This window comes from Ambystoma mexicanum, chromosome 11 (assembly GCF_040938575.1).
Source record: "Ambystoma mexicanum isolate Mex_15411 chromosome 11, UKY_AmexF1_1, whole genome shotgun sequence".
In the NCBI taxonomy this organism is placed as follows: Eukaryota; Metazoa; Chordata; class Amphibia; order Caudata; family Ambystomatidae; genus Ambystoma; species Ambystoma mexicanum.
The window spans coordinates 380,162,752-380,189,031 of NC_090934.1; the positions used below are offsets into that span (position 1 = coordinate 380,162,752).

The 26,280-nt window shown below is 48.4% G+C and overlaps 1 protein-coding gene across 1 annotated transcript in view; it reads right to left on the bottom strand.

Annotated features, from left to right (window-relative positions):
* Window positions 1-15,057: 15,057 nt before the first annotated feature.
* Window positions 15,058-26,280, bottom strand: part of NUP160 (nucleoporin 160) — a 1,937,143-nt gene continuing 1,925,920 nt past the window's right edge. The window contains exon 36 of the mRNA XM_069623088.1: window positions 15,058-15,619. Coding sequence (XP_069479189.1) covers window positions 15,533-15,619 — 87 coding nt within the window. The 3' untranslated portion in view covers window positions 15,058-15,532. The remainder of the gene's footprint in view (window positions 15,620-26,280) is intronic.

The window sequence follows — 26,280 nt, forward strand, 5'->3', positions numbered from 1 at the left end:
AGAGCTGTGTTTAGGCACCCCGTCTGACGTACTGCCGGTGCTAGGGTGTAGCCCCTCAGCCATATTGCCAGGAAAATGGCAGAGCCCCTCGGATGACAATCCAGCACAAGAACCTTCCGTCCCTAAACACTACCACCGGGAAGATCCAAGGATCCCCCGGCCCGAAGGCCGGTAGCTGCAGCAGCCTCAGTGCACGTGCTGGTATAAGGACCGGACCAGTTCCTCCCGCATGGTAGAGTGCCTGGGAAGGAGTCTCCTTTGCAGGTTGAGATGGAGAATATCTGCCCTACCTTGGGCTTGGCTCGATGTTTCATGAAGTGCTTGAGGTCCTCTGGAAGAGCTTCCTCCACCTGGCTAGTCTGTTCTTCAGCGCTTTCGAGGACAGCGAGCCACACACTGTACAAGCTTGCCAACCGTGGTCTGGGCCAAGGCAACGTAGGCAGAGGGTGTGGGGGTCTGAAGTTGGGAAAAGCCTGTTGCAGGATGGACACCTGCTGAACCCTGTGGAATTTGACATGCGCCGTGGAGGAGATTGACGCCTGAGGACCAAGTACATGAATGGTAAAAAGAAAAAAGACAGAAGTATCCGCGCGCGGAATTACATGGCCAAAGCCAAACCCAGGAGCGCTGGTGAATTCGGCCCGTTCCCGTCATTGCGGAAAAGGGGACTGAGGTGTGGCACCGTAAGGGCGGAGTCAGGGCAGTGCATACTCCCTGGCCCACACCCCCGCGCGCCTCTAAATTTAAAGGGGAAGAAGGTTTTTTCTGGTGAAAAAGATTCTGTCTACCATCCCTTGGAAGGGACGCCCATGCAGTATGGAGGAAAGGGGACAGGATTTAAGAGTATGGCTTCTAGAGTGGGTTTGCCTCTTAGTTTTCTTATGATGCCTAGCCTTCCCCTTCTCGGGGGTGGGCTCTCCCGTATCTGCCTCTGAAGATCGAATGAGCAACCGCACCAGAGATTTCGACGGTCGGCCCAAAGGCAGCTTAGCAGCTCTCATGCGTATGGATTTCGGCTGCATTTTAGAGAACGACGCACAGGCTTCTGTGTCGTGACTGACACCCAAGCACCACAGACAGACATCATAGGGGTTGGTCACTGACATTTTGGCCTCGCAATCGGTGCCACTTTTGAAACCCGATATCCGGCAAGTAGAAATCGCAGTCAAGGTTTATGAAGAGAAAATGTCAAATTTAACAGAAAACATTTTTTTTTTAATAAACTCGAAATCGCGTTCCCGATGCAGCATGCAAGCACGCGTAAAAAAGGAATTGAAGCATGGGGCATAGTGACGTGGTATTCTTACGATGCCTGACGTCACATCCAGAGCCAACAATCAGGCACCCAGCAAGATGAGACAACCATCGACTGCCGAATTGAGGTCCACTACGCCCCCGGTCGAAAAAGGTTCCCAACAGCAGAACTGGATAGTATATCTATCAAGATGAGGAATCTGCAGGAGAAAAGCAATCCATTAAAAAGCAGTTTTCAGTCTAAAGCGAAACTGCTTTTTTATTGAGGATTCCTAGACTAGCGGCAGGGAATATTCATGAACATTTGAATTCATGCCAGACCTCATGCTGGAGACCTGGAGCTTCTGTGCAGGTGTTGTGTGCAATTTCTGAAAATGAAGGGAGAAGTCCAAACTGTGGAGCAGTGAGCAAGTGTTCTTAAAAAGCCTTAGTACCTCCTCTGAAGACAGACCTCGAATGAGCAAGCCATCCAAATATGGGAAGACAAAGACTCTTCCTGAGCTACTGCCAAAGAATACTGCCATGAGCTTGGTGAACACCGAGTGCAAAGGTGAAACCAAATGGAAGTACTTTGAACCGGTAATGAGCATCCTTAATGACTTCTAAGGGATTGGTACATGAAAATAGGTGTCCTGTAGGTCTAAAGACACCAGCCAGTTCTTGATTTGCAGGGCCTGGCGAAACGTCTGTAAAGTCACCATCTTGAATTTGTCCTTCCTCAGGAACTTGTTCTAGGCCCTGAGGTTCAGGATGGGACAGAGACCTCCTCCTTCTAGGGCAGAAGGAGGTAGTGAGAGTAACAGCCCATTCCTCTCTCCCAGGTTTGGAAGCTCCTCCACTGCTCCTTTTCCCAGCCAGGACCTCAATTCTTCCCTGAGCTCTGGGTCCCAAGTAGGGAGAGTTGGTGGCTTGTCTGGGGGCCTACTTAGAAAGGACAGGCAGTAAGCCTGATTGACCAGCTGAAGTACCTGACCAGGTGGAGTACCCAGGCATCGGAGGTGCTCTCCTGGCATCTGCTGAGATGTTCAGATAGTAACTCTCCAATAAGTGTAGTTTGAGGGATGGGGAGAATTCAAAGAGGTTGCTGGTGCTGAAGCCCAAGATGTAGGGATTATCACCCACCTGCCAGGTTATGAAAATCTTTTCTGTACTTGCTTCGACTGAGGCAAATGTGCCTTGCTCACAAAAGGGGTGTAGGGGCAGAACCCCCTACCTCTTGAATATAAGGAATGAAGATGGAGTAGGCAAATGGACTGCCCGCCCCAACGGTTTTGCTGTGATCTAGGATTCCTTAAACGTCTAAGGATTCATCGGCTTTGGGTCCGAAAAGGTGTACCCTGTCAAAGCATAGATCCAACAGCTTTGATTGAACCCATCTCTGATCTCACCCTCTGGTAAATGCGTCGATGCACCCAAAACCAGGTTTCAAAGGACACATGAAAACTTAGCAAGCACGCAATCAGCATTCACTGATTTAAGCGCCACGCACCAGACACCGACTTTCGCTAGAGCCTCTGCCTTATTTAATTTTTTGATAAAACATTTTATTGGTTTTTAAGGCATTTAGTGTAGCCTACTGTTAGGCAGAAACCTGTGCAGTTCCCTTAGGGATCACTGCAAAAGATTAAGGACTACAGGTGGTTGGCAGTAAACCCAATTGGTAGCAGTCTGTACCACCCAGATTTACCTGGTAGCTGTGGCTGAGCAGTCAGACTTCTCTCAAGATGAGTTAGGCAGTATATAGAGTATACACAATAGGTACAGAGACACAGTAGCACAAGCAAACACTGACCAGAGCTTTGGTGTAAAAGTATATAATTATTTAAAGACACACTTGTAAATAACACTAGCACAAAGAGAGATAACTAAATTCAACACACAGTCACTATTATATATATATACAACCCTAATTACTTATTAGACAAGTCTTAATGAGAAACACCACTTATTTTCAGACAGGTGAGTGCTTAACATAAGATGGCACTCTAATAAATTATTAAAAAGGGAGGGAAAAAGGCAGAGTTATGCAAGCACACAAATTTCAATACTTTTCAAAGAACCACAGTGGGGCAGGTTAGGCAAAGTCTACTGGGGAGCAAGGAAGTTCAAATGCCAGACCCACTCTTAGAGAGAGCAAGCGAAATGTGTCCAGGATCACACAGTGGGGTTATGCCCAAAGAGTCTTTGTAAATAGTTCACCAAAGATTGAGATTAAGTCAGGAAAAGTAGTTAACAGGCCCCAGGCTAGCACAGGTTAGAAAGTCGAGGATTTACTGTCACCCCGAACGATCTGTCGCAAGGGAAGCCAGGCGGGACACAGTACCTGAAAGTGGGAAGAACGCTCCAGCGGGGGCAGTTGTTCCTGGCAGCGGGCACAAGTCGGTGTTTTTTTCCAGAGGAAGAGGAGGTCTCGACGTGGAGGAAAGCTGCAGGTCGTTGCGCTGCCAGGGACGAAATCAGCCGCAGAGTTTCCTGGTTACAAGGTACCACCCTGTTCTTCGCGGTAGTGGTGATCCGTGGTGTTCCGGTTGCCGGGGTGCTTGGCACGGGCAAGGCGGCCCCGAGATGGTCCAGGAAGGCGAAAAGACAGGCAAACTGGTTATCCCCACCAGTCAAAGGAAGAAGACTCTCCGGGCTGGAGATCTCCTCTGTCGCCGGGAAAAGTGGTGAGACTGTTCCGCAGGGCTCCACCGGTGGTGTCGTCGTTGCAGGTCGGCTCAGCTTCTCCCTCCTCGGATTCTTTAGGTCCTGTGGCGACTTCTGAAGTTCCAGTCCCCAAAGCCCTGCTTTTATGCAGAAAACCCCCATTCGTTCAGCCTAGCTGTCAGTCAAACATGCTAAGTGGTGAGCCGGGCGGCTCACCACTTGGGCCAATCACACAAGAGTGCGACTTGAGTCGCCGAGGCATCTCAGTCCAGGGTGCCTAAAGCCCCTCCCCCACCCTCTGTGGTACCCAGACAGAGTGGCACCACTTTTGGAGGCTTCTGTGGAGAAGCCTGCCAACAGTGGAACAAAGGGCTCGACTTGGGTTGGAGTCACAGAAGCGAACACAAACGTCATTTTGGAACCAATTTTTGGCAAAAATTACTAACCAGTGAATTAATATTAATTTAATAAACTGGCGGTATGTTCGAGGCTATATTAAAAAGTGGTAGCCTCGAACAATGGGAAAATCCCATAGGAATATATTTGCCGTCGAATATAAAAAGTAGTATCCACTGCCACCAGCCAAAACTCGGTCAGGGGGGACTAAACAGTGCCCCCTCGAACAACAGACCCCGGGGCAATCGAATTGCCCCGACCAGTACGTCCACAATATGATGGTTTGTACTGGTTCTGTTCACAATTTGAGACTAGTAAAGCCAATGGTGACTTTACATGCCCTGGGAGACAGTAGTCAGTCCCAGGGTATGGAGTCTATGTTTGGGGGACGCTACGACACCCCTGGGTTACGGCACGGAGGGTGCTGTGTAACCCACATACCAAAAACACATGAAGCCCTATGGGGTAAAGTACCCCATTGCCCATAAAACACATACAAAGTCAAAGGAACACCTCAAATCATGTCTAAGAGTGGGAGGAAGAGAATCTCACTCTTAGCAGGAGAAAAAAATAAACCCCAAAAATCCAGCAAACCTGCTGGGGGACTCACTAGGTTTGGGAAATTAGCCTTTACAGAGAATTCTCCCTAACACCTACACATTTGACATTACAAGATAAGAAACAAACAGAAAATGCATAAACCAACCAAAGCGGAACCAAACAAAACAATCACAGATCCAGCACTTACACTCGATGTAATACAGCGCATTATGTCCAAAACCCATAACCTTCTTGGATTAGGCTATTATACAGAGGTTGTCAGATTACTGTGCATCTTCCCATTGTTGCCATATTTTTTTGGGCCTTTCCGGGTGTAACGCTCACCTGACTCCCACGGAGGCGCTGGCCTGGTTTGCGCTGCTGTGACCTCTTCTAAGGTGATGCGCAGGGTTCGGAAGACGGACTGGACCGGGCCCCCAAATCTGGCTTGTCTGGCTCGCAGAAGTATCCTTCTGTAGGCGAAAATAGGGGATTAACTGTCTGCGGGGTAATCCAATCAGCATCCCACTTTCCCCTCTCACCCTCCTCGAAACCCTTCTGTGATTCCTCGTAGCGTCTCACCTTAGGGTCTGGAAGGACGAGCTCTCCATCCTGCTTCTGACGCAGGGGCGCGTTGGTATCCAGTTACTTCACTGGATTTTCGGATTGGTGAGAACCAAACTTGCTTGGCTTCCAGGTAAGTTTTTTGATAAGAGGTTCCCCATTGTGTCCATGCATTAATGTACTAATGCTAGTGTCTTTTTCCCCATAGGGGCCGGGGTACGGAATGCCGGGGAACAGGCACCGACCCGAGATGAGAGGTGAAATCCTTGTAGAAATCAGGTAAGTCTTTAATGAGCGTTTTTTGGAAATGTATTTTCATTCGCTCATTAACGCTGATGTCTCTTTTTCCCCTTAGGGGCCGGGGTCCGGAAATGCCAGGATGCGGCGCGGACCCGAAATGAAGAGGGAATGAATCAACAGGTAAGTCTTAACATGGAGATTTAGCTTTCCTTATTCCCTTCTCTCTCTCACCTTTTGTTCTGGTCTTTTTCTCCCTAGGCGCTGGGGCGTGACTGCGAATCCGGATGATCGCTGCTGAACATGGAGGCACCCAGTAAAGGTGAGTGGAATGCGGCGCTGCAGCGATCGACGCGATGAGCTTTTAAATAAAAGTCTTCCTTTTCCGGATTGTCGGCGAGATGTCTCCGGGATGCGGATTTAGCAGGTAAGGACTTTTCCTTCTTCTCTTCCTTTGCAGGTGATCCAGGATGCTGGCAGGCGTGGCAGAAGTCAGGATGCAGGAGCAGACACGGTGAGCGTCCAACTGCTAGATGCAGAACAACGCAAAGCACGTGTGGCTGTTCGGGTGGGGTTTAAATAGCCTTGGAAGAAGTTCCAGGTATGTATCCTTCCTCCAATCAGGTATGTATCCTTCCCCGACCACGCCAGAATGGTAAATTAGTCTCACAGGTAAAGTAGTTCCTTTCAGGCCTCAAGGAGGCCGGGATCCTGCAGCATGGTCTGCATCAGGTAGGTGCACCCAAGCACATCCATAATGAGCCTGGCGCCTATGTCGCCAGGACTGATGTCTTTTATGAGCCTGGCGCCATAGGCGCCAGGACACTGTCCAAAGGGCCCCTATATGGGGTTGCTGGGTCCTTCCTTGGGGACTGGGTGTCCGCTTTCGGGGACGCAGGGCTTGAACCGGCTCCCAGGGAGCGGGCATCATGACACCGGGGCACCCTCTGGCGGTGTAGATATGCCTCTGCATTAACATACAAATGTTCACATCTGTTACCCATTGTTCATATTGCAGGGTTGCACTGGACCCAGATAATAGTGCTATATTGCGCTTCATTAGTCCTGTAGTTGTCGAAACAATTTCTCAAAGCGGGTCATTTCTCCCTCCTCCTCAACCCCCAACATCATCAACTTAGGATCCCTAGGGATGATGCGACCCAAAACCGTGGACAGTTTATTGCAGCAACGTTGTCAGTATTCCTGGATCCGGGGGCATTCCCATAGTATATGAAAGAAGGTACCCTCTTCTTGTACACAGCGTAAGTAGTTGGGGTCTATGGCCCTACTCCAGCGATATAGGGGCACTCTTGGGTAGTACACTCTGTGTAGTACTTTAAGCTGTATCAGCCTTATCCTAGCAGATATGGCAGTTTCTCGCGTATACAACAAAATCATAACCCAATCTTCGGGCAATATTGGACCAAGATCTCTCTCCCATTTAAGCTTCAAATCAGTGAGCTTGGTGTTGCAAAGGAGGATATGGCATTATACATCACAGAACTAACTTTATTAGCTATATGGTCAAGGACAATGTTCCTCTCTAGCGGTGTGCATTTAAAAATGTCAGACAGCAGGGGGAGGTGTGTGCATTGCGTGTTTTAGCCGGATATAGTGGCATCGCTCAGTGGTGAGAAGACCAAACCGGGTAGCTAGGTCCTCAAAGGGTGTCTACTTTCCGTTTACAATAATATCTCCCACCTTGGATATTCCCATTGCTTCCCAGCTCAGCCCTATCAGCCGTTTGCTTAATTCAGGTAGATTTCTGTTCCCCCACAGAGCTTGTACTGGAGTAAATTTTTGTGTCCCAACCAATATGTTTGTGAGATTCTTTCCAGATCAGTGCTGTGTGGGTGGACATAGTACGAGGAAGTGGGGGTTACAGTACCAGATAGAGGCAAACCAGCAGGGACATCTTTCGTAACGCAGCAAACTCTGCTCTAGTGTGCGGTAGATCTTAGTTTTCATGTAATATGTCATTGACCACTGCCATCTGACTAGCCCAGCAGTATGATTGTAGGTGTGGCTGTTAGGGAGAATTCTCATTCAATGGCTAATTTCCCTTACCTATAGAGTCCCCCAGTAGCTTTGCTGGATTTGAAGGGTTTGTTTTTTTCTCCTGCTAAGAGTGAGACTCTTTTTCCCACTCTTAGGCATTTTTGCTGTGTGTGTCCTAGGCTATTTTTGTGTTTAATGCTTATGTGATTTCTCAACCCCCATAGGAATCTTTATGCACATGTGTTACCCAGCACCCTCAGTGGAGTGACACAGGGGTGTCGTAACGACCCCCAAACATAGACTCCATACCCTGGGACTGACTACTGTCTCCCAGGGCATGTAAAGTCCCCATTGACTTTACTAGTCAATATTTATGAACTAAACCACTACAACCCATCTTAATATGGAAGTACTGGAAGGGGTTAATAGTTTTTCCCCTAAGTTCATTTTCGAGAGTTTACCCTACAGTACCTCTCAAAATTTTCTGGCTGGTGGCAGTGGTTACTACCAAAAATATTTGACCGCAAATATTTCTCTCTGCGATTTTCCCATTGTTCGAGGCTACCACTTTTTCTGACAGTCTCTAACGTACCGCCAGTGCATTTTAATATTAACTTTGCTCCGGCAGGTTTTATTTGCCAGAACTTTGATATAACTTCTTTTTCGTGTCTTTCTCTACAATCCTAACCCAGGTCGGGGATCCTTTGTTCGTCCTTTTGGTGGGCTTCTGCCAAGAACCCCTCCTTTCGGCGCCACTGAGTCTGGGGTGGGTCCATTGTGTGGGAGGGGGAGTAGGACCCCTGGACAGGGTTGCCTCAGCAACCCATGTCGCACTCTATCCAGATAGGCTGGAGGGACTCCCGCCAAGATGACCACTCCACTGTGTGAATGGGGCTCCTTTTGCATAAAAGCAGGGTCCTGAGGACTGGAAGAGTAAGACGTCGCCACTGGAACTACAGAACTGAAGAGGAGAGAAGCCAGAGACATCTGAAACGACTACCACCACCGGTGAAGCCCTGCTGCAGCGTCTCACCACTTTTCTCCACACAACGAGAGGAGATCTTCATCTGCAAGAGCCTTCTTCCCTTGAGCTGGTGGGGCCAACCAGTTTGCACATCGCCTTCCCGAACCTGCTGTGGTCGAATCGCAAGTGCCCCGCACTTGAAGACCGGATAGCCACGCAGCTATCGACCCGGACCTTGATTAAAAGGAGCGTACCTTTTAAACTTTGTTTGGCAGCACTGCGGTTGGTTTCTTCCCCGAGTAGTGCAGTTCTTCTATCCTTCCTCCACGACGAGAGCCTCTCTTCCTCTGCTGGATCCCCCGAACTGCAGGAGTTACCAGGAACAACCGCCACCGCAGGAGCCACTTCTTCATTTTCAAGGTACATTGTTCCGCCAGGCCGCCCTTTCTTCGCGGTAGTGCTAAAGGTGTTTTAATTCCTTTACCTACCTGTTGGGTTGGCCGCCCCCCTCTCTTAACATTGTCTTTCGCTTTATGCATCTACCTTCTCAACATCGTTAACGAAAGACTTGTCTGCAGATACAAGAACATTTTGCTCCTGGGCCCTTGCCCTGTACCACTAACTCTGGCACACGCCTACTGACTCTGGTCACATTTGTTAGACCTGCCTTCTCGAGATTGATTCTCAATACGAACTGAACTGTAATGCTCACCTTGTATGCACAGGGGCGCCTCTCGACTGGTCTGGGACACTTCTTGGTTCACTGCTCCTTCCCCCATTATAAGTTCTCGTGCCCTTTGCCCGGGCCATCTGGAGCAGTGTATCGCGATCCCTATAGTTCATGTCACGACCTTGGCCCCAGACTATGGGACTGGGGCACCATGGCCCCTGCCTCAGTACTTTAACAAGGCTAGAAAGGCCCACTTCAGCCCATTGCGGGTGCCTTGGAGGCAATCCTGGCGCCGTTGGCATCAGTCTCACTTAGCAAATATGGGTTTCAATGGACAATGGGTGAACATGGCTGCCCCCACAAGGATTGTCTGGGAACTGCAACAAGCAGTCTAGCTTCAGGGCGGGTCCGCCCCTAAGGCACCTGGGATACCTGCCGGGTATTTAAACCACGCCCGACCCGAGGCACGCGCTTCGCGCTATTCTGCTTTTGCAGCGCAACGTTCACCGTGTCCTGCTCAGCCTCCTGGCCTAATCGGGCGAGAAACTTTAAAGAACATTGCTATCCTTACCTGTTCAGCTCCAGCTCCTCCATCCAGTCGGAGCCTTCGCGAACTTTTCCATCGTTCTCCTGCTACATCTCTAGGACAATAGAGGCAAGAATCAGAAGCTACTTACCAGCTCTCCTGGAAGGCCTCCGCCATTCCGATCATCATCCTCGGCGTTTGGTCCCAATACATCGCTGCTTCCAGGAATTCTCTGCGACCTGTAAAGAACAACAGCATAGGTCAGTCGACTTGCAAGGTCGCTTTCAGCGCCGCATCTAGCGCATCCTTAACTTCTCGAACTCAGCCGTCAGCCTCGGCTCTCTCCATCAGCCTCTGCAAGACAAGAGAAGAAGGTAAGAGAATTCATCAATATAGACACTACTCAAAACAAACACTAAAAGATTTACCTGAAAGGTGGAGTCGCAGACGGTCTGGACTCCAGGCTATCACCAGTGAAGTAACTCGACGGATCAAGCCAACAACGACGCACCCCTGCCCAGCACGGCAGGATGGAGAGCTCAACATTCCGAAAATCAAGGTGAGCGAAGTCCCAAGGGGAAACCGCAAGGGGAACGCCGGGAGGTGGGTCTCTCGAAGGAAGGAGAAGTCGCTAAATCCACCTCCTATCTTCTAGAACTGATTCCTGGCAGAACGAAACCCGGGGAAGGAGCAGTGAACCCAGAAGTGTCCCAGACCAGTCGAGAGGCGCCCCTGTGCATACAAGGTGAGCATTACAGTTCAGGAGATTTGCCATCACGGGGCGCAGTGGCGCGCCCAGGTTTGGTCGTCCAGTCGGCATCCGGTGGGGGCACGTTCAATCAAAAAGAAGTTGGAAGCATTGAATGCAAGAACGACTCCATATTGGACCCTTCTGATTTTTTCGGGCAAGCCCAGGATACACGTTGTTTCGTCGCAATCTCCCCTCCCCTTCCTTCATCGTTTTCAGCCGAGCCATGAACCTGGACATCTGTTGCTCCATGCTGCAAATTCCATCTTCTGCCCCCGATATACGTTGTTCGGCTTCTCCCGAGCAGGATGTCTGTTTTTGGAGGTCATGACGCAGGAGGGAGACAACAGCACTGATTCCATCCATCTTTTTTCTTTTTGCTTGTCTGCAGTTTGCGACACTCTACAGTATATAATTCTTTTGTGCCGGGCTGGGTGGCCTTATGTAAAAAATGCGGCACGTCGAGTATCTACTTCGGTGCACCCTCTGGACTGTCAATCCGTTGGTTCTGTAGGTGTGCGGTGGGGCACTATAACGGATGAGTAACCACAGTGTGTGGCCCCAATGAGTCTACAATTTTATTGTGCCGGGCTGGGTGTTCTTGTGTAGGAATGGGGCACGTTGTGTGTCCCTTTCAGTGCGCTCTTGGTGCCGTCAAGGAGATCATCTGTGTGTTCTGCTGGTGTGCAGTAGAGTGTTATATAGGTTGAGTTTGTTTTGGTTGGCTCTTTCCACCTTCGGGACAGCCACTGTTTCACCTCTTCAGTACTTATCTGCAGGCTTCAGATCTATTGCAGGTGTTGGGCAATGGTCAGTGCCAGGACAGGGACATGACGTGTTCATATATGGGAGGTCCTAGAGATGGCCTCTCCACATGGTCTACAGTGTCGATACACTCCTGGTTAGTCATCCAGCAGGTCCTCCAGTTTGTTCCTCTTGCTCTATTTTATTTCCTTATGGGGGGGATCCCACTTTGTCAGGCTTTGTCACAGGCCGCGAGTGCATGGGTTCCAGTGTTTCTCTGGCAGGATTTTGACCCTTTTCAGGCGAGGCGTTGTACCAGGATGTTGGTCGCCCGTGGTTTAGGCTGTCAGGCATGGCATGCATCAATGCGAATGCTGCTACTGCGCATGTGTGTGTTCCAGGGGGCTTGTAGATCGCAGTGGTAGCACCCCAAGGGACGTAGGTTGTAACGTCGGCCCTTCAACGTTGCACAGTGCCTAGGCAGGCTCTGCTTGGTATCACCGCATGTGGTATTGGGTTGTGACCCTCGGTCTCAAAGGCGGCACTGTTGAGCGTATTATGGTTGATTCTTAAGTTTAAATGCCAGTCTCTGCAGGAGGGGCGCTCCAGGTGGGCAGTTGTGTGGATGCACTGGTGCTCACATGCGGTGTTCGCCACCAGACCCAGCATGCAGTGTCTGCCCTGTGTCTGTATGGAGGGGAGCGGAAAGAGGTCCAAGTCGGGGCGGGGGCAGTGTTGGCAGGTGTGTAAAGGCGTGTTTGATAGCGCCTTTCGTAGTTTGTCTCACTACCAGTTTTATGTCCAGAGACAGTCGTGATTTAGTATTACCTGCTGTGTGTTTGATAGTGCCTCCCTTTCCGAGGCCCGTCCGTGCTCCCAGGAAATCAGTGTTCCCTATTTGTCAAAGTTATCACTGAAGATGCCCCCTCCGCGATCATGCGCTGCGTCACTCCGCAACCAAGGGTGGTCCCCTCAGTGGCTGCACCGTCGCCTGGGTCATCTTAGCTGCTCAGGGTTGAAAGTTCAGACAAACGGTGTATATTGCCCCCCAGTCCGTGCCAATGTAGTTGGCAAAAGCACCTGGCCGCGAGGGGGAGGGGTGCTCACGGCTCCGCTCTCTCCCCTGTGGAAATTACTGCATGTGCAACGTCTGTATACTTCACAGGCACTCGGGGGCAGGAGGACGTACGTTCCAGAGAGTCTAGTAGTAGGCTAGCTTTCCAAGAGCACTTCAGGACCGCAAATATATCTGCCGGACTGCACTTTCACAGCACCACTGGAATGTGGCATACAGCCGTGCCTTTGCAAAGGTATGATCACAGTTGTGGGTTGTATGCGAACTCAATGCCGCATGAATCCAGGCGTCTACGGGCAGCAAATGGGTCCGTGCCGTTGCGTATGATGCCTCAGCGCGGGCATTGAGTTCTGGACTGTTTCTCGTCCAGCTTCGGGCGGGGTCTTGTTTCCGGCGAGCTCTGACTTAGCCCACACTATCAACACTGCTGGGGGTTGTGCTTATCCCAGCGCTTGCCCTGGTCCCCCAAGTGTCTTTTTAGATCTCCGGTGTGTCCGCAGGATGTCCCTCGGTATCCTTGAGCCTCTGGCTGTCTGGAAGGGTCAGGTCGTGTTGCAGCCTCTCAATGCGCAGTGTGTCCAGATAGCCAAGTCCACGGCACTTAAAGGCATGAGTTGGATCTGGCGCAAGTCAACAGGCGCCCATCCAGCGCTCCCATAGTGGATGGCCACACGTATCCGGTGGTGATGCGTCTGCCGCTGTCCGACCACTGCTTGCCACGTTCGCAGTCGGCCATCTTGGCAAGCAATGTTCTTCTGGGCACAGCGTCTTTCTGCGCCTCGCTGCAGCACCCAGAGTTGAATCAGAGCAGGCACTGCTTGGTCAGCAGCGCTCCATATCTTCAGCAGCTTGGTAGTATAATTTTGACCAAATTCGACACGAAATACAGGATATTGATCAGGATCTTGCTGGCGGCCACGGGTGCTACGAGAACTCACATCCTCATTGCTCGCTTGCTGGCCACGCCCCTGCCACTGCCTCTGCCTTATTTGAGTCCATGTCGATCAGGAGTGTCAAGGTTGATGACCGAGAGTTGATTAGCCCGTATGGGTTTGTACTTACTAGTGAGCTCTCGATTGACCGCTGGCATCAAGCATATGCATTGTCACAGAGCCAAGATCGGATTCTTGATGGCAGTGTTAAACGTGGGAGCAGTCTGTCTGGGGACCCTTATCAAGAAAATCACTAAGTTTGTATTGCATCAGTGACCTTGACATGGCTTCGAGAGCGAGATCCCCAACTACCTTCTAAGCTACCGTAAGGCTTTGTGCAGTCGAGTGCTTGTCCAGTACCACTTGCTAACATCTCTACTTCGGGGAATGCATCTAATCTGATTGCATCATGAAGATCTGACAGTAATTTAAAGTGTTGTTTGTTCCGCCATGAAGTCGGGCATGTAGCGTAGTCCTGAACCTGTTAACAGCTCCAACCCAAAGGGAATGGAGTCCCCTTCCTCATCGAGGATGGACTACATGGATTGAAAACTCCTGTCCTGGACTCTGGGGCATAACCGAGATCCTGCGAGTTGGTCAGGGCCAAGGGAGCAGTCGCTGTGAGCACTGTCAACACACTGGGTCTTCCTGAGGAGGTTGCCGAACTTAGCACCCTTTTCAAGTGACTCAAGCTCAGGGGCGATCGCGCCACCCTCTTAAGATCTCATGCAGGCTGCGGTAATCAATGGTTCTGGCAACAACGTTGAGGCAGAAGCCATACTGGTTGCAGCCTTTGGAAATAAACCAAGTGTTTGCTGTTCGAACTCCTCCCTCTAAGCCCTCTTCGAAGGGCAAGATTCACCCATCTCCCCAGATGATTTGCTGCCGTCCTGCCTATGCCTGCGTTTCCTCTTATTGCGAAAAGAGGAGTGGTGAGACTCACTACTAGAATGAGACGCCTTCTTTGTTTTTTTTGCGTCGCCTGGTCGACCTTTTTCTCCAGAGTGGGCCCCTCAGTGTCGGCCTATGAGGATATAGTGGACGATCGGGCCAGCGACTTTGATGGGGTCTTCCCAATGACAACTTCGCCTAGCGCTCTTTTAAGGCCTTCAGGTTCATCGACTGACATGAGCAGCATTGCTCCTTGTCATGTTTCATCCTCAGATACCACACACAAATGCTGTGTGGGTCGGCGATGTACATTTTGGAGTTGCATTCTTGGCAGCGTTTACAACCCGATGGCTTAAGGCCTGAAATAGTGAGCACCAAAAAATATGCGTTTAATGTTATTGTGTTCCGAACAGCGTACAGAAAAAAGGAACAGAGGTACGGGGCCTTAGTGCACTCTATATGTGGGGCGGTCAACATTTAAGTCCCAAGTCGAGGAGTTCTAGAGTCTAGGAACACGGGACCTGGAGGGATGTCACTACACCCTCTTGAGATTTTCAGAAAACAGCTTGCGCTGGAGGATATCTATCAAAATGAGTAATCTGTGGGAGAATGCAATATATTGAAATTCATTTAGGAGGTCCCAATTAAAAGATCAGTCATGGCATCATGTTTTTCAGTAAAAGAAGATGTGCACCCTGTGGGGACTGTGTAAAAACTGTAGTCTGTGGCTGAAGATAATTTTTTCAATATGAGGAAACAGAGGTGTGCATTAGATCTGTACATACATTCAAACACATTTTACTTTTTGACAGCAGCCAGACCTCTGCAAAGCCTTTGTTAAATAGCACAGCAGGAAAAACAGAGTGGAAATGTAAAAGGTGAAAACATTCTTTTTTAATAATTATTAAAGATCATTCAAAACACAAGAATAAATATGAAGTGACAACTCAAAAGCTTTATGATCATATATACAAAAGAGGAGACAAAGTCCAACCTGTCAACAGATAACACATAGATTGAAGTCTTAAAGGGCAATGAAGGACTTGTGGACCAATTCAAAACTTTGTACAGGTACATTAAAAAATAGATCCTACAGGCATCTGAAAATCTCACATGGTCTCTTCATGAAAAAATAGAATCTGTAAAGCAATTAGCACCAGAGTCTTCCTCCACAGTGCAGGGTAAGATTTTCTCCTGTTTCATATTCTGTGCACATGATTTCATTTTATGACCGTATTTACGTTCCGAACATGCAGAGGTACATGGTTAAGGCAGTTTTCATGTTGATACTGTTCTGAAGACCCTGCAGGCACCAGGTATCTATAAAACATGGATGTGTAAGACTGTCTAATTTCGACGAAACAGTAGGTCTCGCGTTGCTGTATCCACCTTGTGCAGATAGTCATTTAGCTTCTCTTTGAGTTTCTGCTGAACCTGAAGAGAGATGAATATAGAAAAAGGTTAAAGTGGCAGAGGGCATGTATATTATTTTCAACTCCACTTTTATAGCTGCACTTTCAGGAATCACATGAAGAAGTATTAACCTTTGGATAAAATGTTACTTTTCTTTAACAGTAGTTCTCCATTGAAGGTACAGTGCCCAAATTAATTCGCTTAGAATTTCTATTCCATTGCTTGACAAAAGCCTGGAACACTTTTTGCAAGGCTAACAAAACACGGTTATTGCTCTTTTTAAAAACAAGGACCAATTATTTACAACTACAGATAAACACGCATAATGTTGCCTCTAGTGCATTCTTCAAAATCAAATAAGCAACATTGGAGATTGACAGGGGAAGGGCGATTGATCATGAATATACTGGGCAGACATTTTCAACACACCTTAAGTAGGTCCACGATAACGCATTTCCCCGCAGCATTCACTGACTAGAGGATCACCTTGACTTCCAGAAGGCCCTCAAACCTGGCTAATCCTCCCCGCACCCTGACAAAACCATTCTGCACCTCAGGCTACCTCACCCCCACTCCTATCAGATAGCTGCTGAACTGCTCGTAGAACGTACTGAGCGAAAGTGAGAATGAAACTCCAGTAAACTGCAGGACAGATTCCGTGCCACTTTGTTGGGGGAATTCTCCAAAATGACCAATTTCCCTTACCTACCGAGTCCCTCAGCAGCTTTGCTGGATTTCTAGGGTTTCTTTTTTTTCACATGGTAAGAGTGTGAAACTTTTTCCCACTCTTACATGTATTTTGCTGTGTGTGTTTTTACCAATTGTGTGACCTTGGGCTCTGGAGCCTCACCTACTCCATGGGCATCATCTTTTTGTGTGTTACACAGCACCTTCAGTGCAGTGACACAGGGTTGTCTTTCAGACTTCTCACTGACTCAATTTTTCTGGGACCGACTACCGTCTCCCAGAAACAAGTAAAGTTGCCATTAACTTTATGTAGTCTCTTTAAAGCACAGAACCAGTACACCCCATCTTACATGGAGCATTGGAAAGGGTTAATTCTTATCCCTTTTTGTCAGTTTCTCTTGGAGCACTGTTTCGCTCCCTTTTCATCAAGACTTGGCTGGTGGCAGTGTAAACTACCCTATTTTGCATACCGCGGTTATCTTATATAACCATGGTATTGTTTCAGGCTATTATATTAGCCTTGAACATAAACCCGCTTGACCAAATACATTTTATTTTGGCTCCAGCTGGGTTTATTCGCCATTTCTTTTTGTTTAAATCTTTCTCGTGTTTTTCTCTGCGCGCCAAACCGGGGAGGTTTCCTTTGTTCGCCGTCTTTTCGCGAGCTTCTGCAGAAGCCCCCCTTAAGGCGCCTGAAAGTCTAGGTAGGCAGGATGTGAGGGAGGGATCTTCGGACCCCTGCCATGGGTTGCCTTGGTAACCCAAGTCGCACTCCTGTTTGATTGGCTGAGGGGACTGTCCTTGCCAGAAGGCCACCCTGCTGTGTGATTGACAGCCAGGCTGTATGAATGGGGAAAACTGCATAAAAAGCAGGTCTCTGGGACTGGAGAGGCAGAGTCGCCATTGGAACGAAAGAAACAATGAGGAGCTGATGGAGGAGGACCCTTACGACGACTGAACCGCCCGGTGAAGTCCTGCTGCAGGTCCGAATCGTCAGAATCCGACAGAAGATCCTCCAGGACACTTCTTCCCTTGAGCTGGTGGGACCAACCAGTTCGCCCAAACTGCAAGCCAGGACCCCTCCTCTGGTCGAATTCGCTGTACAGAGCTACAGTGGGCCGGATAGCCAGGAAGGTCGGACCCTGCTTTGGTTTTAAGGAGCGCACCTTTTATGCGTTGCTTTGCACTGCTGCTGGTTTCTTCCCTGGGTAGTGCAGGACCCTCCAGTCATCCTACTTCTTGTCAGTCCGACAGTCGCTTCAGGAACCGTGAGCCTGCAGGAACAACCAGGAACGTCCGCCTCAGCTACATCTTTCTCTCTGTTTTAAGGTACTGTGCAATTCCAGTTGCTAGTTTCGTTCAACCGCGGTGAAAGTGTTTGAAATCTTTCTCCAATCCGAGGTCTTGTCCTTCTCTTCTCTTTGAACTAACTTTTCTATCAACCAACCTCGTCCTGAATCCGTGCCACGAACTTTACCGCGAACTACCCTGAACTGTACGATCTTGAGAAAAAAGACTTTTGACCCATTGACTTTGGCTTTATAATAGTGTAATGTTATACAACTGAAGAGTGAAATAAATGTATATTCTTTTACTTGAAAACCTTGAGGCAGTGTTTGCCTGAATCAAAGTAATTTCTGTCCGTTGTGTAACTATCTTGTGCTGCTCACTTACTCGTGAGATAAGTCTGGCTGCTCAGCCATCGATACTACTTTACTGTGTAGTACAGTCTTAATTGTGTGTGATGTTCCCAAAGGGTACTGCATATTGTTAGGGAGAATTCTCATCTATGGATAATTTCCCTCACCTAGTGAGCCCCCCCAGCAGCTTTGCTGGACTTCTGGAGTTTATTTTTTTCCACTTAGTAAGAGTGAGAGCTTTTTCCCCCCTCTTACGGGTGTTTTTGCTGTGTGTTTCTACCGGTTGTTTTGATTGTGGACTCTGAAGTACACCACTTCATTAGCCCTCTTCTTTTTGTGCGTCACACAGCACCTTCAGTGCCGTGGCACAGGGTTGTCTTTGAGACTTCCCTCGACTCCATTTCTGAGGCGACTACTGTCCCCCAGAAAAGGGTAAAGTTACCATCAACTTTACTTAGTCAATCTACCACGGATCCACTACACCCCAACTTCCATGGAGTACTGGAAAGGGTTAATTTGTAACCCTTTTTATCTGTACCTCCTAGAGCATTGTTTCGCTCTTAACATTTAGACTTGGCTGGTGGCAATGGTATCTACCCTAACTTTTCTACCGCGATTATATTAGATAAACGTGGTACTGTTCTTGGCCATTATATTAGCCTCGAACATAAACCCGCTTGACCAAATCGTCTTTCTCTTGGCTCCAGTTGGGTTTATTTACCATTTCTTTTTGTTGAAGTCCTTCTTGTGTTTTACTTTGTGCGGCAAACTAGGTTCGCCTTCTTTGTTCACTTTCTTTTGGCAGGCTTCTACCTAGAAGCCCTCCTCAAGGCGCCTGGGTGTCTAGGTGGGCTGAATGTGAGGGAGGGGTGCAGTCACCCCCTGCACAGGGTATCCTAGGAAACCCAAGTCGCACTTTGTCATGATTGGCCAGGGTAGTTGTCCGGGCTGGACAACCCCCCCTGATGGGTGATTGACAGCCAGGCTGTGTGAATGGGGTTTTTTTTCGCATAAAAGGCAGGTCTCTTGGGCTAGAAGTCAGAGAGTCACCACTGGAACTACAAGGAAACGAAGAAACCCGGTGAAGCCCTGCTGCAGTCCTGAGCTATCTTCCCTTCAACGACTCAGAGAATATCCATTCCGGAGTCTTCTTCCCTTGAGCTTGGTGGGGATAACCAGCTCATCTTCCACAGCCAGAGGATCCTTTTCCTTGGTCGAAATCGCTGCACGCTGCTGTAGTGGTCCGGATAGCCACCTGAAGAGCCTCTCCCGTTTTTAAGGAGCGCACCTTTTATTCCTCTTCGCTGCTGCCGGCTTCATCCCTGTGTGGTGCAGACCCCCTTCAGACGTCGTCCTTCACAACGAAGCTCCAAGAATCGTGGGTCTGTGGGAAACCAGCAGGAACAACTGCCAGGGCACCAGCTGCACCATTGGAACAAGGTACTGAGTTCTACTTGAGGAAACTGGGTGAATCCCTTTTCTTAATTCCCAAAGCTTGCCCTTGTCTTCCCTCCTCCTTATAACTTTTGCTTCCGAACATTGACAATATCGAAGTACTTTTGGCTACGTTGAATCGTGAACTGTCTGACTGTGATCTACGGCAACAGGCCCCGGTGTCTTTCGACCCTGGCTTCGGCCCTTTGACTTTTGAACTCCTGTCTCTGAGTGTTTGTTGATTCTCCCTGCCTAATCAAAATATTGCCTGTGATTTTTGCCTCCAACTCCCTATGGGTATCTCAAGTGTGTTTTTGCCCAGTAGCATTTCATGTCACGGATATGCATTTATTTAGTAGACCGAACTGTCAAAAAGTGATCGCAATTGTATTCGCGGTAACGTGTTTTGTTCGTAACACCGGTTCATTCAACACAGGGTACTTACCTTGAGACTTACTGTACAAAGTGAATTGGTTAGTTGCAGTATATTTAACGTGTGGTTTTTATTTGAGTGTAATAGAAGTGTTGTGTTTATAACAAATGGTTTAAAAATAAATGTACTTATGCGGCCTGGGGAAATTCCGATTTGAGGATATTCCTTCCACTCCTATATACACAAGAGTGGCCTTGGGTATAAGGGACCTGCTTAACCATCTCCAAAAGTCTAATAGGGCACTAAGGGATGGCCTAAGCATTGAACACCAAGCAATATGTGGCATTAAACATACCATGCAGAAATGAGACACTGGGAAATAAATTGAAAGGCACGGGGAGTACTAAGCTGAATAACAAGCGCCCGATCTCAGAGTGCCACCAACTTGGAATACAAAGTTTGTTGGGCTTGGAAGACCTGATCTGCTGCAATAGGTCAAATATTTTGAGAACTTTCACAGATATCCCAGCATTGGCTTCAGTGGGCTGTTTAGACATACATAGAGTGGCCTTTCCAGATAGAGAACACCTGGACACCAGTATCCTATACCTAAATACACCATTGGTAAAGGAGCTGATACTTACCCAACGAGAAGCTCTAATTAATCTGGGTTTACGAATTGAGAAGGTGCCGATTATGGAGGGAGTCACTCTGTTTACCAAACACAAACAGTAATGGGGTGTTTTGTGTGGGCAATTTAGTGGGTAATCAGAGGGGCACTGAGAGGCCTGCTTCTGAGAAGGAACTTGGAAAAGAAATTGATAGGGCTGCCGTTATCTCAACCTTATGGCAGAAACTGGTACCATAATCGGGTAGCCCCAGTGGGAGGGGAAAATAGAAACATCACTTTATGCCTAAAATCTTGGAATACTAAAGGGAATCAACATCTATTAAGCAATCCAAGCTGCCTGGCTAATTTAAGAGAGGCCAATTGTATTTGCTTACAAGAAACATGTATGACCACAACTCCCATGTTGGATGGCTATAAGATATTCAACCAATATGGTAAAGGTAGTCGTAGTGGGGGGGACTCCCAAATGTGGTCTGTTCATTGCTGTAGAAAATAATCTTTGTCCGAGTGGGATAATTATTGAAGGCTTATCCTTTGGGGCATTGGGGGTGGATCTTACTTGCCGGATTGGATCTCTTAACATTCTGGTTGTGAGCATTTATTGGCATATGGGAATATCAGCAGCGGATGTGTTTGTGGAGAAGGTGTGCCAGGTAATTGATGATTGGGTGGTGAAGTACCAGAATGGTCGAATTCTGGTGGTTGGTGATTTGAACGCAGATTGTGACTTTAAAAAATCTCCTTGGGAATTCTGTGATATGGACCTGGTCCAAAGTGGAATCCCACTGAAAAGGCAGACTGGAAAAATCTGGTATGTGGGGGGCCTTTTGACCATAGGCCTAAAACCCTTGATGGGGAAGAAGAATACGGATTGTAATGAGACATCTTGGCATACAAGGAATAGTTCTTACCTCTTGGATTACATCTATTTTAATAACTATCTGAATAGATGCATATCATTCACTGTTACTCGAAACGCCTGGAGTGATCACTCCATTCTGACAGCACTCTTTGACATGGCTGTAATTACCCGAGAGTTCAGATCTCAGCCTTAGATGGTCTCCAATACGGCAGGGAATGCAGTCAGATGGACCTCCAAAAATATAAACGCCTTGAATCAGAACAGATGGGCTAACCTGAAAAAACCACCCTAGCTTGTAAGATTAATAATTTCAATATTTATGAGATTCAGAGACTTATTGGGTCTTCCGTCTCGGATATCTCCCCAAGGATTACTAGAAGTATGACTAGCATTAGGTATATACACTGCTATAACCAGGAGATAGCCTCGGTTAAACTAACTATGAGAAGGGAACTATGTAGAATCTGGAATTCTGAGTTGGATGGCCCCACCCGACAATTGAGTATTAGGAAAATCAAACAAAAACTTAGAAACTATTGCAAATCTATTACAAATCTGCTATTGCAACAGGATGCTGAAGCTATGGTAGGGGTCTTGATCAATGCCCAAAACAGTGCCTTTTGGTTATCGAGGACATCACTGAGCAGGTTTTCTACAAATAACTCCATGTTGTCTATGGGCGTACTTTCTGCCACTCCTGTAATACGGATGTCTGGATCTCCCTTCTGCCACCCCTGTAATACGGATGTCTGGATCTCCCTTCAGTTTTCGCAACAACTTTCTTAACAGTTTTTTTGTAGGGTGGCTACTTCGTGCTGGATGTTAGGCAGAATCCTGTGCAGTTCCCTTAGGGAGCACTACAGAAGATTAGGACTAAAGGTGAGAGCAATAAATCCCCTTTTGGTATCAGTCTGTACCACAAAGATTTATTTGGTAGCTGTGGCTGAGCAGTCAGACTTATCTCAAGAGGGAGATGAGCAGTATTCAGGGTTTACACAATAGGCCTACAGTACTATGGCACAAGGAAACACTGACCAAAGCTTTGTATTAAAACGTAGATCTATATTTATTTTATACAATTCTAGCAAAACACATTTATCACAGTCATCAAGAAAGTTAAAATAAGTCAACGAAAAATATACACACTCCCTAGTTAAATTGTAGACCGAGTGAAAACTGAGCAAAACGGCACAGTAAAAACCACACACAAGGGATACTCTAGCAATTTCTCACAAGGGAGGGAAAGCACAAGTTATACAGAAATATCTTCTTACACACCTTAACACTTCCCATAGGTTTGTGAACCAGTTTAAGCAAAACAGTGCATCAGTATAGTATATTCTTAAATTAAAACTGAGCAAAATGGCACTTCACAAGGTTTAGAAAGGGGAAGAAAAAGGGGGTTATAAGAAGAAGGTGCATCAACACAGTTCTAGTTGAGAAGCAATCTAAAGAAGGCAGTTCTAACAAATGTAGCCAGAGTCAAAAGGCCTGTGCCAGAGTCAGTGGTACAGACAAGGGCTCCGGAGCAAAATGTTCTTGTAGCTGCAGTCAAGTCTTTGGTTAACGATTTTGAAAAGGTGGATGCAGAAGGTGAAAGACAATGTTAAGAGAGGGGCGGCCAACCCAACAGGTAGGTAAAGGATTTAAAACACCTTTAGCTCTACCGCGAAGAAAGGGCGGCCTGGCGGAACAATGTAGCTTTAAAATGAAGAAGTGGCTCCTGAGGTGACGGTTGTTCCTGGTAGTTCCTGCAGTTCGGGGGTTCCAGCAGAGGCAGAGAAGCTCTCGTTGTGGAGGAAGGTTTGAGTTACTGCACTACCCAGGGATGAAACCAGCCGCGGTATTGCCCGACGAATAAAAGGTACACTCCTTTAAATCGCGGTCCGGGTGGACTGGTGCCTGGCTATCCGGTCTCCGAGTACAGGGTACTGGCGATTCGACCAAGGCAGGTCCAGGAAGGTGATTGGCAAACTGGTTGGCCCCACCAGCTCAAGGGAAGAAGGCTCTTGCAGATGAAGATCTTCTCTCGTCGTGTGGAGAGAAGTGGTGAGACGCTGCAGCAGGGCTTCACCGGTGGTTCAGCCGTTGCAGATGTCTTTGGCTTCTCTCCTCTTCGGCTTCTTAGTTCCAGTGGCATCGTCTTGCTCTTCCAGACCTCAGGACCCTGCTTTTATGCAAAAAGAGCCCCATTCATACAGCCTAGCTGTCACTCACACAGTGGAGTGGTCATCCTTGGTGGGACACCCTCCAGCCTATCAGGATAGAGTGCGACATGGGTTGCTGAGGCAACCCTGTCCAGGGTCCTGCTCCCCCCTCCCACACAATGGACCCACCCCAGACTCAGGGGCGCCGAAAGGAGGGCTTCTTGGCAGAAGCCTGCCAAAAAGACGAACAAAGGATCCCCGACCTGGGTTAGGAGTTTAGAGAAAGACACAAGAAGAACAAGTTACTCTCTTACCTGGTAACGTTCTTTCGATGGGATGGTCCGACGACATATTCCATATCTATGACAGGTAATCACCACAGCTGTGCTGCTTCAGAAACATTTTCGGCGTCTGCGTCCTGCGTCAATGACGTCGATACGCTGTCCTCAAGGGCCTCCGTCGAGCCGACGGAGCTGGATGTTATAAGTAGGACGCACATTGCCCGTAGCCTCAGTTGTAGTTTTTTTCCCCAGAACGTGTGGCACCAATCTTCTGCCAGTATGACCACAGAAAGCCTTGCGGAAAACATAAGCTGCAATCACATAAGAAATTTTGTAGCGGGGCAGGCAGGGAGCGAGCGATAAGGAATACGTCGTCGGACCATCCCATCGAAAGAAAGTTACAAGGTAAGAGAGTAACTTGTTCTTCGAGGGGATTGGGTCCTCCGACATATTCCATAGCTATGACAGACTCCCATCTAGTACCAACGTATGGAGGAGGGAAAAGAATTCAGAATAAGAATTTTAGAATGCCCAATCCAATTGCAGAGTAAAGGACCGCCTTGCCAAAGGGCAGATCCTGTCCATGGATAGAATCTAGGGAGTAGTGTTGTACAAAAGTATGGACCGAAGCCCAAGTGGCTGCTTCACAGATGTTACGAATAGGAACACCCCTCTGCAGGGCAGTAGAGGCAGCCATACCCCTAGTCGAATGGGCCCGTAAGCCTATCGGAGGGTCCTTACCAGCCAAGCAGTAACATTCAGAAATTGCCAAGATAATACATCTAGACAAAGTCTGCTTAGTAACAGTTTGTCCCAAACGCCTTCCAGCGTAACCAATAAAGAGCTGATCGTCCACTCTGACCCAGGACGTGCGAGAAATGTAGAAACTTAAAGCTCTCCTAGGATCTAACCTATGGAGCGTCTCCTAGTCCTTACCAGGATGCGGAGGAGGATAAAATGCTGGAAGAACGACCTTCTGGCTTAAATGAAATTCCGACACCACTTTCGGAAGAAAGGAAGGACAAACTCTAAGCGCAACCCTGTCCTTATGAAACACAGTGAAGGGTGGCTTAACTGAAAGTGCCTGTAACTCACTCACTCTGCGAACGGAAGTGACCGCAACTAAAAATACAGTTTTAAGGGTTAACAGTCTCAAAGGACAAGAACGTAAAGGCTCAAATGGAGCACCCATTAGAAACTTGAGAACAAGGTTCAAATCCCAATCGGGCACCTGGAAAGGTGACGGAGGGAACACATTATTGACCCCTTTCAGAAACGGAGAAATTAAAGGGATTTTAAAATAAGAACACTCCTCAGACGAGCGCTTACATATGGACAGTGCCGCCAGGTAACCTTTGATGGTACCCACTTGCAGGCCCTTGTGGGCTAAAGAAAGCAAAAAAGACAAAACCACAGGAATGTCACATGAAAAAGGATCCACATTCTTAACCCTGCACCAGTCGCAGAACTTTCTCCAACGGCAACGGTACAGGGACTTTGTTGCCAGCTGTCTGGCCGAAAGCAACACCTCCATCACGTCTTCAGGGAGGTCCCAATCCTTATACCTCAACCTTTCAGAAGCCAAGTGTGAAGGTTGAGGGATTTGACCTCTGGATGGAGAACCTGACTCCCCTCCCGTGAGAGCAGATCATCTCGGTAGGGAAGACGAGTTGGAGGGCAGATGGACAAGTCGAGAAAGTCTGGGTACCACGTCCTCCGGGCCCATGCCGGAGCAATGAGGATCATCTGGAACCGAACCTCCGTAACCTCCGCAGCACTTGCGGGATGACGGGGACTGGAGGAAAGGCGTACAACAGTGGGAAGGCCCATTCCACCACAAACGCGTCTCCTAAGGCTCCTCTTGGAGGAAATTCCCGCGAGCAGAACCTTTCGCAGTTTCGGTTGACACTGGAGGCGAAGAGATCCACTTGAGAGGTCCCCCAAAGGGCGAAGATCTCCAAGAGAATCTCCTGAACCAACTCCCACTCGTGAGAGATGGCGCTCTGCCTATTGAGAGCGTCCGCCATCTTGTTTTCATCTGCGGCCAGATGAACTGCTGAGATCGAAATGTCGTGCTGGATGGCACAGAAACAGAGCTGCATCGCCTCCCTGCACAGAGGAAGTGACCCTGCCCCCCCGCTTTTTGTTGAGGTAGTGCATGGCCACTGTGTTGTCCGTCAGAATCAGGACATTCTTTCCTTGCACAGTCGGCAGAAAAGCCTTCAGCGCAAGCCTGACGGCCCTCAGCTCCACAGATCGATACGGAATCTGGACTTCGACGGAGACCACCGACCGCTGACTGTCAACTCGTTGGCATGAGCTCCCGATCCCGTGAGGGATGCGTCCGTCACGATCGTCATCTCCGACCAGGGTAGCCAAAATCGAGCCCCCATCATCAGAGTGCCTTCGTCGGCACACCACAGAAGGTCCTGAGCGACTGAGGGCGGTACCTGAACGGGGTCCGACATCCTGCCGGAGGACTGTGACCACTGCATCTTGAGAGTCCATTGCAGAGATCTCATCCGCAACCTTCCCTCTGGCACCAGAAGAAAGCAGGAAGCCATGAGGCCGAGCAACCTCAAGAACTCGAACGCTGGGAGACTCTGGGCATGTTGAAACTGGTGTAC